Source organism: Bos mutus, chromosome 17 (assembly GCF_027580195.1).
Source record: "Bos mutus isolate GX-2022 chromosome 17, NWIPB_WYAK_1.1, whole genome shotgun sequence".
NCBI classification, from domain to species: Eukaryota; Metazoa; Chordata; class Mammalia; order Artiodactyla; family Bovidae; genus Bos; species Bos mutus.
This window is the reverse complement of record NC_091633.1, coordinates 27,304,568-27,318,786: the sequence shown is the minus strand read 5'-3', so window position 1 is coordinate 27,318,786 and position 14,219 is coordinate 27,304,568. Positions and strand designations below refer to the sequence as shown.

Here is a 14,219-nt window from a genome sequence, read left to right as displayed (position 1 = left end):
GCAAGAACACTGGAGTGGGTTGCCATTTCTTTCTCCGATGCATGAAAGTGAAGTCGCTCAGTTGTGTCCGACTCTTAGCGACCCTATGGATTGCACGCCAACAGGCTCCTCCGTTCATGGGATTTTCCAGACAAGAGTACTGAAGTGGGGTGCCATTGCCTTCTCCGTGTTTTATGCTAGTATACAGAAATAAGAGGTTCCTTAAGATTTACATAATTATGTAAGAAGATAGTTTTACATTTTCCTTTGCAATCTTTATGCCTTCTATTTCTTTTTCTTGCCTTACTGTCATGGCTATGAATTCTATTACACAGCAGACACCCTGGCCTTGTCTCTCATCTCAGAGGAAGGCACTAGGAAGTGTGATGTTAGTTGCAGATTTTGCAAAGATGCCCTTCAGGAATTCCCTGGTGGTCCAGCGGTTAGGACACCACCTTTTCACTGCCGAGGGCCAGGGTTCAATCCCTGGTTAGGGAACTAAGTTCCCAAAAGCTGCTGGGTGCAGCAAAAAATAAAATTGGATGGAAAAGATTTCCTTCTATTCCTGCTTTTGCCAAAAATATCCCCCCCCTCCATTTTTCTTTTTAATGAATGGGTGATCAACTGTGTCAAATACTTTTTTCTGCATCCATTGAGATGTCATATGATTCTCTTCAATTTTTTTGTCAACACTGTGAATTACAACGACTGGTTTTTGAATGTTAAAGAACTCTGCACTTCTGAGACAAATCCCATTTGGTCCCGATGTATTGGTTATTATCCTTTTAGTAAACTGCTACACTCAAATCAGCTAACATTTTGTTAAGAATGTTTGCATTTCTTTTCCTGAGAATATTAGTTCATGACTACATCTACACCCCCTGACAAAACACACTCCACACCACACAGATGTGCACACACGTGGCCATCTGCTTCAGGGTGGGCTCATGAAGTGTTCTCTCTTCTGTTTCCTTCGAAGTGTCTATAAAACTGGTGTTCTCCTTTTTCTTGAATGTTTGTTAGACTCTACTGATAGAAGTCATCTGGGCCTGAGTTTTTTGGAAGTTTTAAATTATAAATGAAATCCTTTTAGCAGGTATGGAACTATTTAGACTTTCCATTTCTTCTGTTGTCCGTTTGTAGTTTGTTTCTTTCAAGGAGATTTGTCCATTTCACCTAAACTGTTAAGTTTATTGGCATGGTATTTATTTCCTTATTATTCTTTTAATATCTATTGGGTCTTTCATTCTTGATCAATCTAAAAACAGATTAATCAATTAAAAAAATCATTTTCAAAGAACCATCATTTGGTTTTACTATTTTCCTCTGTGAGTCTGTTTTCTGTTTTGTTGATTTCTGATCTTACTTTTATTACTTCCTTGCTTCTACTTACTTTTGGTTTAATTTGTTCTTCTTTTTTCTAGCTTAAGACAGAAGATTAGATCACAGTTTTTAGACTTTGCTCTTTTTTTAATATAAACATTTAAAGCTAGTAACTTCTTTCTGAGCACAACTGCACCCCACAGACTTGAGTGTCACATTTTCATTATTATTCATTTCAAACTATCTTCTACTTTCTCTTGTGATTTCTTCTTTGACCTATGGGTAATTTTCAAATATGTTAATTTTCAAATATTTGGGATCTTTCCAGATATCCTTTTACAGATTTTTATACTTAAAGTCGGCCTTCCTAGGTGGTGCTAGTCGTAAAGAACCCGCCTGCCAATGCAGGGACATAAGAGACTCAGGTTCAATCCCTGGGTTGGGAAGATCCCCTGAAGGAGAACATGGAAACCCAATCCAGTATTCTTGGCTGGAGAATCCCATGGACAGAGGAGCCTGGTGGGTTGCAGTCCATGGGGTTGCACAGAGTCGGACACGACTGAGCAACTTAGCACGCACACACACTTAGTCATGTGGTCGGAAGACACACTCTGTGTTATGTGAACGTACTGGCACTAATTCAGTGGTACAGAGAATGGTCTAGCTTGGTGACTGGCCCGAGCACGCCACGACGCACACGCCATGAGAGTGCGTGCCTCACTGCAGGGCGTAGTGTTCAGGTGGTTGATGCTCTGCTCACGTTTGCTGCATCTGTACTGCTATACTGCCTGCCTTTTTCCCTTTAATTCTTTCAGTTTCTGTTTCAAGTATTTTAAAGCTTTTATTCAACACTCACATTTAAAACATTATGTGCTCATGAAGAACTGATCCCTTCATCATTATGAAAAGGCCTTCTTGATTTCTAGCACCACTGCTTCAAGTCTATGTGGTCTTCTATTAAAACAGCCATATTGCCTTTCTTCTTATTAGCCCTGTATGGTGTATCTTTTTTCAGTCTTTTAGATTTCAAAGTCTTTGTGTATTTCAGGTGTCCCTTAAGCAGCTTAGTATTAGGTTTTGCACTTTAATGTAGTCTAAATTTCTGCCTTTTAACTAGAGCTTTTAGTCTACTTACATTTAATGTAATTATTTGTACAGATGGTGTTAACAATCTCTTTTGCCTTCCAGTTGTCTATTTGTTCTTTTCCCTTCCCCTCCCCACTTTTCTGCTTTCTTTTGCATTAATAAAGCATTTTAATGTTCTCTTTAACAGTCTCTATTAGATTTTTAGCCTTTCTTAACTGGTTGCTCTACAACCTTTAACAGTCATAGTCTACAATGAATTAATAACATCTCATGTATGATGTAACCCACTCCAGTCTTCTTGCCTGGAGAATCCCAGGGACGGCGGGGCCTGGTGGGCTGCCGTCTATGGGGTTGCACAGAGTCGGACACGACTGAAGTGACTTAGCAGCAGCAGCATGTATGATGTAAGAACTGTAGAACAGCAGTATATTCCCACTTACTTGATAAACATTTACTGATGTGTTCAGAGCAGTGATGAGCTGGAGGAATTCAATGCTAACCACCCCCTCCCCAATCAATCACTAACTATTTACTGTTATAAAGTAACGGGGACTTCCTGTTGGAGTATATGGTAATATGATTTGGCTAAACATTTTCATGAATTTTACTTTAAAAAATATTCACTCTACCCAAATTTAGATTTCTAAACACTCACTAAAAGGAACCATGATTCCTAGGAGAAATGACTGACCCCAGGTCCGAGGTAGGGGAAGCAACAGCTAAACCTAGAGTATCTTGGGTCAAAAGTGACAAAGTGCTCAAGGAACAACGGGGTCAAATGTGAGACGATGTCACCATCAAATGGAATATAATGGCAATGGATTATTATGCAACCAATATAAAACAAATTCCCCAAACCCCAAATCCACAATGATACTAAACAAAGGGTGGGATGTCTTTAGAGAAAAAATGAGGAGAAAGTCGATGGCAGCAGACATTCACACTGTGCAGCGCCGCCCACAGACTACCTGCCAGTTCAAAGAGGAAAAGGCAAAAGCAAGTGCAACCTTAACCAAGCCATCAAACTCAGAGTCACTAGTAACGGGGCAAAGGGACACGTGTGCATCTGTGTGATACCATGGGAAGTCACACAGCAACATTTATACAGTATACAGTACTCTTGCCGCAGATACTTAACAGCAACACAGCCAAGAGGACAAAGTAAGACAAACCCAGAGTGTGGGGTCTTCAATGACCTGGACTGGCCTGGACTCGTGTAAGTCATGAAATACATACATAGAAAGGTGGGAGGGAGGGACAGAGAGAGAGAGGAAAGCAAATGTGGGAAAAACATTAACAGTGAATTGAGCTACAAGCTTCACGCAGATGGCTGTTCACTGTACTATTTCTAAGTAAATTAAAAACTTTCTAGTAAGTTAAAATTAAAAAAAAAAAGTCAGTGAAAGAAGCATTGCATTCAATGATCAGCTTGTAGGAATAATCCTTCAAATCTGGGAGGAGGCACTTTCCCCTCAGTTGGGGGACCTGATGGGATTAGTCGCCCTGACTTGGTGCATAATTAGCTACCTGCTGCTGTACTGAAGCAGAGACCCCCTTCTCCGCCCCAGCAGCTACTCTGAGTAGAAGGACAGAGGGAACAGCCTGACTGTTGGGTTTATATAACTTGCCCTCTAAAAAAACATATTCTGGACCTAGAGACAACTCTAGGTTTGTCATAGCTTTTCTTCTAAGGAGCAAGCGTCTTTTAATTTCATGGCTGCAGTCACTATCTGCAGTGATTCTGGAGCCCAGGAAAAGAAAGTCTGTCACTGTTTCCATTGTTTCCCCATCTATTTGCCATGAGGTGATGACAAACCTAGATAGATTAAAAAGCAGAGACATTACTTTGCTGACAAAGGTCTGTCTAGTCACAGCTATGGTTTTTCCAGTAGTCATGTATGGATGTGAGAGTTGGACGATAAAGAAAGCTGAGTGCCAAAGAATTGATGCTTTTGAACTGTGGTGTTGGAGAAGACTCTTCAGAGTCCCTTGGACTGCAAGGAGATCAAACCAGTCCATCCTAAAGCAAATCAGTCCTGAATATTCATTGGAAGGACTGATGCTGAAGCTTCAATACTTTGGCCACCTGATGAGAAGAACTGACTCATTAGAAAAGACCCTGATGCTGGGAAAGATTGAAGGCAGGAGGAGAAGGGGATGACAGAGAATGAGATGGTGGGATAGCATCACCAACTCGATGGACGTGAGTTTTAGCAAGGTCCAGGAGTCGGTGATGGACAGGGAAGCCTGGTGTGCTACAGTTCATGGGGTTGCAAAGAGTCAGACGTGACTGAGTGACTGAACTGAACTGGGAGACAACTCAGTTTATAATCACCACCATGAAATTGACCAGTAATCATGCACATGTTCAACTCTTCTGGGTTCCCCCTGAATCCACCACTGCCCACAGCCCCTCAGAGTCAGGTCACAGGATTAATCCCATCCACCAGGGCAGGGCAGCTGGGCCCTGTAGTGGGATGAATCTTGACTTCTTTTGTCTGACTTAAAGTTCTGATGATAACACAAGCTCTGATGAATCCTAATATAATTACCATAGTCTCAAGTGATAGCTCTTTTAATGCAATGGCTAATTTTGAGGGTAAAGCAAGAACTCTTCTGTTAGGAGAGATTTTCGGCTACAAGGAATTAATTTTAGACCATGCCCTTTACATATACCAAGGGTGATGATAAATTTCAAATGTCAATTACTTGAATAAGGAATAAAATTTAAAATGGACTTCACTTTTCATCATGTTATCCTGGAACAGTCACGTACACTTAGTGAGGGATTTCTAAGGCACAAAATGAAATTTATAAACAGACGGAATGAGTCTGTACATGAAGCCTTTGCTGAAATATATTAGCTTCACAGCTCCTTTCTGATTTTTCTGTTTTTACTGTTTTAAGAAAATGAGATGACATTTTATCATTTAATGGAACGATCACATAACTAGCCAGACTGCAGGAACATTATTTGGCTAGCAATGCCTTTTAGAACTCTTCCTGTTAAGGGCAGTGCTGATGGAGGCGGGTCTCTGAGGCAGGTTTGGGTGATGGTTGGGTTCATTTGCCCAAGAATGGCAGACACCTGAAATTCAGATCTGTCCTCTGGAAGGCTCCAGAAGGTTCTGGAACTCTGGATGTCCTGACACACACAAACACTAAGCAGCATAGTCTCATGCAATCTGAGACTACGATGGGCAACAATGGCATCCTGCCTGTTTCTGGATGCCTCAGTCGCTGGGACAGCAATACTCCTGTCCACCTACAACAGCTGGGGCCTGCTTAATTCCAGAGCCAGGGCACAAAAAACAACAAGCCTCATTTCTGGGGCAAATGGAAATACAGAAGCCAAGTGACTTAAAGTATTCAGGTGGCACCTCCCACAATGGACGGGATGGTCTCCAGATGGCAATGCTTAGCTGAGAGGGAAACGCCCACTGGTCCACCAGCCACCAGCCCTGCTCCTGGCTTGGATTCTGTGTCTTCTCAAGTCAGTGGTGGTACTGGGGCCTCTGGTGGCAGAGGTCAGCCCTAGAGCTCTCTCCCAGGGAGCGAGAGCGGGGGCCCTGGCTTGCTGAGTGTCAGAGGCCCAGACCAGGGGCGGCGGTGATGTGGGAACCTGGCTCTCTCACCCTCCTCGACAGGTCTCTTCCAGTGGTCAAGGGGTCAGAGGACGGACCCTGTCCCTGCTCTCAGGCCCACTCCTGGGAGCCGAAGCTGGGGCCTGGTCCTGAGCAGCAGGGACCTACTTGAGACTTGAACTTCTGATTTTCCTTGACACTCATCCCTACTGTCCTTTCCCTTCTCGACAGGTAGAGGATAAGGTGCTGTGTGTGGGGGGTCCAGAGGAGCACCTAGACTTGGGGAAAATGGAGACCCCATGACCCACTGCAAAGACAGATGGTCCCTGGCTCTAGCATGGCAAGTTCCCCTCTGCCTGTGAGAGTTCCAGAGCAGTGGAAACGCTGCCAGGATGACTCAGGATCAGTCAAAGTAACTGCTTCCCTGGTTCCCGACAGCTCTGTGCTGTGGATGTGGAAGCCCCACCTTCCCAGTACAGGTCCCACGTCTGCGAAAGCTTGGTTGCCTACCTGGACCGGGTCCGCTTCCTGCTGACTCCAGGGCTGTTACTCATCCGGTAGGCGGTGGGGACACTCCTGTCCTCCCGTCGTCTCTCGGGGGAGTGCGCTCGTCTCCGAGGGGACCGGGACCGGGACCTGGGCAGAGGAAGGCGGGCCTTTCAGTTCTCTGTGTGTGGGGGCAGGGGAGCACCTCCACCACTGAGGTGGCGGCCAGCCCTGGCCTGTCCTCTGAGGCCCGCCCCCAACCTCCCTACTCTTGCCGACCCAGAATGGGATCCAGGCTCAGGGGCAGAGTGCTTGTCACGCCAGTGCTAAACTTCTAACCGGGGCACAACTAATGCTGAGGCTGGAGCCATGTGCTCTTGGCCGGCAGCGGCCAGCTCCCCGACTGGGCGTCTCCCTGCAGGTCTTGGTGGACGCGGGCCTGCTGCTGCTCTTCCTCCCTCTTGCCTTTGCCCTAAAAAGTTCAGCTCACTGATACTTCTATCAAAATTAGGGATGGAAAGGCATTGAGACTCTAGTGAGTTTTTCTACTTGTTCTGAATACTGGCAAGAGGAAGAAACTAAAAAGAATAAAGTTAGAAGGTGACTTGAAATTTCTCCTGTGTGCACTCATCTTATGGGCTCTTAGCATGAAGAACAGGCTGCAGGCCCACTGGCAGGAAGCCTAAACCTTCAATCCAATTCAGACCATGCCATTCCCGCGAAAATTTTGGCTAAATCATTTGTTTCTGAGATTTCTAATGTTTTACTCTCCCCTTTCCTGTGCCTGGAAAAGGACTATTCTATTCATGCAGTGTCCCACAGACACCAGCACATAGAGCTCCAACTCCAGACCCTCACCTGTGGGGTCAGGTCCTTAAGAAGAGACCTTTAATAATAGGGTTAGGACTCTTATTTTTTTTTTGTCCATTCAGTGAAAATACTATTTTGGGGAAATCTGAAATAAGCAGATATCTGAGCAAAAAAACAAACAAACAAAAAAAACCCCCCAAAACCAAAACAATTTATTTCTGTTCTGTTTCTATGACAACACACTCAAAACCAATGTAAAGAAGAGATGTTTTGATTTTTGTCATCTAAAAATATTCTACACTGAATCATTCCAGTTACAACCAAACCTCCCAAACAACACACATGGTTGTTGCAAAGATCAGCCTGTAATCACATTCCACCCTCTGTGTCATGGAGAAAACCCTGAGTCATTCCTGAAAAAACACCACAACCACAGAATGAACCTGCTCCGGGATCAACTCCCCTCGACTCTGGGGCTCCTCCCACACAACTGCTTCTCAGCTTATACAGCGGTTTTGATTTTCCAGACCTTTCCTAAGATTTAAGTAACAGATTACAAAGGTGAGGTCAGTCAGACACCTTGACATTTTACCAGGTTTCCCCTCAAAAGAGCTCCAGGAGGCAAATCTGCTCGTGGTCGAAGCTGCCTGATAACTGTCCCGCTCTGCTGCTGCTGCCACTGCCGAGCTGCTCTGACAAGGCTCCGTGCTCAGCGTCCCTGGGGAGGCTGTGGGTCTGTGATATGGAGGTACACACTTCACATTCAGAATAAAATGTGCTGAGCTGGGCAGCACTAGAACCCTGAAAAAGGGCTCTGCTTAATCAAAACTATCGCACCTATGGAACGCTCAGACGCAGAATTCTACAATAAACTCAATAATCAGGAAAATGGATTAGTTTTTAATGTTTGCAAATTCGTAACTTTGAAATACAATACCATTTAGCGGTGGCTATGAGTATTAGATTTCTTTAAAGTGAAGAGGCTGTTACCAGTAGATTTCAAGTTATCTGGGAAAAAAGCCCATCTCAGAATTATGGGCCATGAGCTATGCCAGATAACACTTGGGTTTTATTTTGATTAAAGAAGCTCTAATGTTTTTATTCTATTAAGTAGGCTCTTAATATTGCTACCACGACACAGTTCAAGAAACAGGAATTCCATTCTTTCCTTAAATCATCTGTATAACGTGACCAGAGGCCTTCTTATAGAGATGCAATAGTCTGAATTCAAAAAACTTCAAGCATAATGCAACTTGGATATTTTTTTCTTAAATAATAATAACAGTTTGTTGTCAAATAAAAGCATAAGGAAACCTTTTGTCTGAATGATGAGATATTTATAAATAGCTGCTTCTACCAGTGTTTAACCACATCTGCGACCCACTTCTCCATTCCTGTTACTTCACTGCTCACAGGTCCTCATGGAACCCAACGAGTGTCACTGGTGCCCTGGCAGCAAGGATCCGGCACCAACTGGCTTGAATAACCAAGAGGATCCCAGGTTTTACTTCTTTTAACTTTTGAACTGTGGACCCAACTTCACTCACAAATCCTTCCTCCTCTCTTGAGGGGCTAGTGTCTCCACAGCTTTTCTCCCCAACACTATTATCAATGGCTGTGGCTCTGTCTGGGGTTACGACTCACTTCCTGGAAACCAGCATGTGAACTGTCTCCTCGTGGGAACATCAGTGCCCCACGTTCCTTCAACGATGAGGATCAGGAGATAAACCACTCACTCACTGACTAGATATGCAGTTTATCAGTGGAAGAAGTGAGGAATTACAAATTTCAAACTAAAATATGACCCCAATTTGGCCCACCTGAGTTCTTTTTGAACATTAAATGTAACTGTTACAAAAGCCACGTTAACCTCCAGCCTCTCCTTGAATGAAAGCCCTGAGGGAACTTTACTTCAGGAAGTGACACAAGGGCCCATTATCCTCCACAGAGAACACCCCAAAATGTGGGGGTGCAGAGTTCTACCTAGAAACCTCCCCTTAGACACAAACTAACCAATGAAATGACACCACAGGTGATCTTATTAAAAGCTTTACAAATAAATTGAATTTCAAGCTTTAGTCTCATTGAGTTTAGTTTTAAAATACCTAAACTATTAAAACTGGATTTTAATTTTAGGCAGTAAATTGCATGAATACATCTTTATCCCATTAAGATATAAAACCTAATGTGATATAAAAGCAGAAAACAAGAGAGAAAGAAGTCTTATACTTTAATCAATGTTGATTTAAAAGACACTAAATACTGCCTTGCGGTAATCACTGTGCTTTCTGAGAAGCAACAGACTGATTTCCAAAACTAAAGATTTTTCTATGACTAATTCACCTTTGGAGAGCCCGAGTCATCAGTAATTTAGACATACTTGATAAATGGGACTTCAACCACACAAGCATTAATATATTAACATAAAAATTACTTATGATAGTAAAGCTTTTTAATCTTAACTTTCTACATTTTACATAGGACTTTAGTAATTTAATATACAAAAGAAAATATATTTCAACTGTAGCATCCTACCCCAAGCAGAAATATTAACAAAAGTCATTTTACTTGAAGCTGGCAGTAGTCTTTTTAAAACAATCGATTAAATTGTGTCAGGCCCAAGAAACAGTCTGATATATCCTATGTAGACATTATGTCTGTAATGGGTTATTCTATCTGAAAAGACAGTTAAAGAAATAATTATGATAGTTATCATTAGCAACCTCAATATTTTGGTTAAAATTTAATTTTTTTCTTTTACATTTCAAACAATTCATATTACCAAGAACACCAACCTCCCTCATTTCATAACTGCTGCATTCGAAATTCAGTTGGGTCCCTAGAAATTATTAATGTGAGCTTGGATTAAGAAAGCAGGTCTATAACCAGCTTAGAAAAATATATAGTTTTATCAGATAAAACTCACTCTTCTCAGAAATAAGAGCTGAGGCAGGATCCTACTTGGTGAAGGTAACTTATGTCGCTGGGACCCAGAGACCAACCACAGGACAGGTGGGCTCCTCCATACATCCAACCAGACCTGAAACCCACTTCAGCGCCCTGAGTTCAGAGGTGGTCTGATTTCAAGCAGCATCACTGTCACATACAAGCTTTCAAGGCAAAACTTCCTGGACAAATACTTTGAAGGTTTTGTTTTCTAATAGTATTTTTAAAAAACAATTTATAATAAAGTTGCACTTTGCCTTGATACTTTATTTAAGCTGTAAAATCAAACATCAAAGATCTGCTGATTTAACTAAAGTCAGCTGATTTAACTAAAATTAACTGAAAGTATCACATAGATATTACTCTGTGTGTGTGTCTTAGTCACTTAGTTATGTCCGACTCTTTGGAACCCCATGGACTGTAGCCTGCCAGGCTCTTTTGTCAATGGAATTCTCCAGGCAAGAATACTGGAGTGGGTCGCCATTTCTTTCCTCATAGATACTACTAAGATTTTTTTAAAAGTTTGAGAATTATGAGAATACTCAGCTCTCTTTACACATAAAATACTTTGTTGGTAAAATTAAGGTAAAATTGTCGGCCTGCCATCACAGAACTCATATTAACAATTTTTTAATCTTTTTCTTTAACTGAAAATTATACACTAAGGATTAGGATTTTGTTTCTTGCACTTGTCAGCACTGAATATATGAAAACAATATTAAATACACTTGCATATAAAATATGTAAGTCTAAACAATATAAAATACACTTGCATATAAAATATGTAAGCCTATTCTAAAATAAAAGCTATTTTAAAAATACTAATATAATATACACAATGACTTACTCTACTATAGATAGTCAATAAAAACCATGGAAATCCTAGAGAGTTGAAATTCCAAGTGTTTCATGAACACTTCTAGTTCTGAACAGACCAACTTGGGGAAAAGTCTGTGGCCATCAGGTCTGACCAGATGGGTTCACCTAAGAACCAGGCACCCGCACCATTTGTCTCAGCATGCACCACGAAAACCAACTCATTTCTTACATAAGAAGCGACCTAAGGAGCCCTGAGTATTATCAGGCCCCTAGAAGGGGATTTAGGAGTAGATTATAATTTCTTCTCTTTGAGCCCTGAAATAAATGAAATCTACAAAGGATTTTACTGGGTATGGTTATTATTCATAGGGCTTGTACAGGTCTATTTACTTCCACTATATTATAAGAAATTTTTTCAAATAAGAAACCCTAGTTTTGATATATACATACAAGTTCCTGGGGACTTTCAAAAATTGGAAATATGTCAGCAAAGTTGTTCATTTAATTAAACAACAAGGTGTGTGTGTGTGAGAGAGAGAGAGAGAGGGAGGGAGAAGGAGAGAGAGGGAGAGCAAGGGATAGAACATATAAAGAACTAGCAAAAATGCAGAGCCAAAGATCAAATTTATTTATCGTGGAGGTAAGCCTAATTTCATTGTAGACAAGGGTAAATACTTGTCAAGCCTTGAAGGTCTGGTCTAGGTAAAAACTGGGAAGCATGTTGTTTTAGGGTATATTCAAGAAAGGCTAATGTGTATACAGTACAGTTTTTTTTAAACATAAAAAATAAAAAGTATAGGGCCATCTGCATTTTTCACATGGAAAGAAAAGAAAACATCAATTGTAGAAGAAGTAGATTAGCACAAGTGCTGTGCTAGAGAAACTAAGTCCAACTGACATTCAGTAAGAAATCAGAAGGCGTGAGGTAAGTTTTAAAACTAGAAACTTGCTTTTCTAAACCTCCTGTAAGTCAGATGCTTTAAAAATCAGAAAAGCACCTGCTTCACTAAGCCCTCAATTCTGTGATCCTTACAGGTTTTCGTGTTTATTATTTCTGTTGCATAAAACCTTAAGCTGCTTCCTCAGAAGCTGGCTTTTGGTGGAACAGTGACTGTTAGTGGGAGGCTGGAGAAGCAGATTGATTGAGAAAGCAGATCTGTGCCTGTGTTTCCTCCTTTACGGGCACTTGCAGGTGTTGTGCCAGTGAAGCTGAACACAGCCACAGTGCACGTGTCTCTCGTGTTGGCAGATACACATTCAAAAGGAATTAGCTTGGGAAAGTCGACTCATTCACCAAACAAAACGCCCCCGACCCTGTGAATTTTCCACACATTTTCAGCAAATACGCTAGGCTTGCTCCCAAGACCTGTTAAAAATTTAAATACCTCTCTTCTAAGAAAAACCTGGCAATAGTTGATGAATTTTGGAAAGTCAGGTTAAAAAATATTTTGAAAAGAGATTGCAGGACGCATCTCTGCGTAAAGACACGCAGGTGTGTGGGTCTGTGCTTGCGGCAAGCCGGGGGAGGGGAGCCCCGCGCCCCCTGCTGGCGAGCAGGAGCAGCGGGATCCGCCCCGCACCCGACGCCCGGCCGCGGCAGCGCCCTGCACACTCACCTCGAGCGCCGCGCTGTCCGATAGGCACTGGGAAGACAATGCTTTGCTTTTGAGTGAGACCTAGACCTGGACTTGGACGACGAATGATACTTGGGAGACCGCGATCTTGTTCGAGACCGTTTTTTGTGCTTTTTCTTTTTCCTCTCTCTCTCTTCTTCTCTCGGCGGGTCTTTGCTTCGGCTCGAGCGCCCTTCTGGAGGCTTCACGTCTAAAGTTGGCAGAGGTCTGCCTCCAGCCAGTAGAGGACAGGGCACGGTACCAGCCTCCTGGAAACAGAAGCACACGTCCGGATCTCAGCAAGGAAGATAGGCTGTTTCAAAATGTGTGTATAAGATTCCGACTTTGGCGCTCTCTCATCTGTTAGAGCAGCCCATGCCTCCGTCTGTGGCTCTAAATATACCCCCGGCATCTCTGGGAGAATGATGGCTCCTCAGAGGCCAAGAGCACGAATGCCTACCTCTCACGGCCGAGCCTTCCCGTGCAGGGTCCCGTCCCCAGCCTGCCAGGCTCTGGAGGCTGGATCTGAGAAAAGAAACGCGGCACATGGAGGGCTGTGTTAGGAAACGAGCCCCACCTGCTCTTTCCTAAATAATTGTGACTTTCCACTAAAAAGGAGATTCTTCAAATTGCTAGCACTAGGTTTTTATGCATCTCTGCTCTGCCTGAACCAAAAGAGGTTCCTTTTTGATTAAAAAAAAAAAAAATTATTTGTTACTAGAACACTTTCTTTCTTTGTATGAGGTAGTGGATATTAACTTACTGTGTCGATTACTGTGTATTTTATGTAAGTCAGATCATGCCATGCACCTTGAACACACAGTGCTACATGTCAACGGCTAACTGGAAAATGGTCCCTCACCATCTGGTGCTACAAGGATGAAGTCACCGGTCACTGGAGTTGCTGACCTTTGACACCCTGAAAGAAGTTCAGGGCAGAGATCAGGAAAGAGGCCCTCTGTGCTCTGGGAAAAACTGGCAGAACGTGCCTTCAGATAGTTAGACCTTTACAGGAGAAGATTCTAAGAGCGATTCTTGTACCTCCTCATGCCTGGAAAAGCACTAACATTACTAAGAGACATCTGCTCCTCCTGATAAGCAGCCATCTTCCGCCAAAACGTGTGTTTCACTGCACATTCCGCTTCACCAAACTCACGTATACACGGACCCTGCCCCCCACCTCTGAAGAGCAGTTCCTCAGAGGTCTGACAGGCTGTCTCCCCAGGCTATCATCCTCATTTTTGTCCCAAATAAAACTTGATGTGCACCTTTTCTCAGGTGACACAATTATACCTCAGTAAAACTGAAAGTAAAAAAATAAAGCCACTAACAGGAACCACAGACAAGACAATCCCATCAACGCAACCCAGCCTTACTCCACATGTATCAACACAGCAAGGAATTTCACTTAATGGGTTATCAGTCTTCAGACCTCTGTATCCAAGTATGACAGACACACAGAGTGCACAGATCTTAGGGCTGCTGCCTACTGAACTTTCACGTCAAGATACCAGCGCATACATCCAGGAGCCACCACTCTCAGCAGTGTGCATCCAGAGCAGTCCCATTTCCA

General features: G+C 42.7%; 1 protein-coding gene across 2 annotated transcripts in view; it reads right to left on the bottom strand.

Annotated features, from left to right (window-relative positions):
- The window catches only part of SFSWAP (splicing factor SWAP), an 81,038-nt gene that overhangs the window by 7,412 nt on the left and 59,407 nt on the right, over positions 1-14,219 (bottom strand). The window contains exons 15-17 of one of the 2 annotated variants that reach the window (XM_070386344.1): positions 12,650-12,915; positions 7,848-8,003; positions 6,483-6,608 (exon numbers count right to left, since the gene is read on the bottom strand). In XM_070386344.1, coding sequence (XP_070242445.1) covers positions 6,483-6,608; positions 7,848-8,003; positions 12,650-12,915 — 548 coding nt within the window. The remainder of the gene's footprint in view (positions 1-6,482; positions 6,609-7,847; positions 8,004-12,649; positions 12,916-14,219) is intronic. The other variant, XM_070386345.1, reaches the window with a different exon arrangement.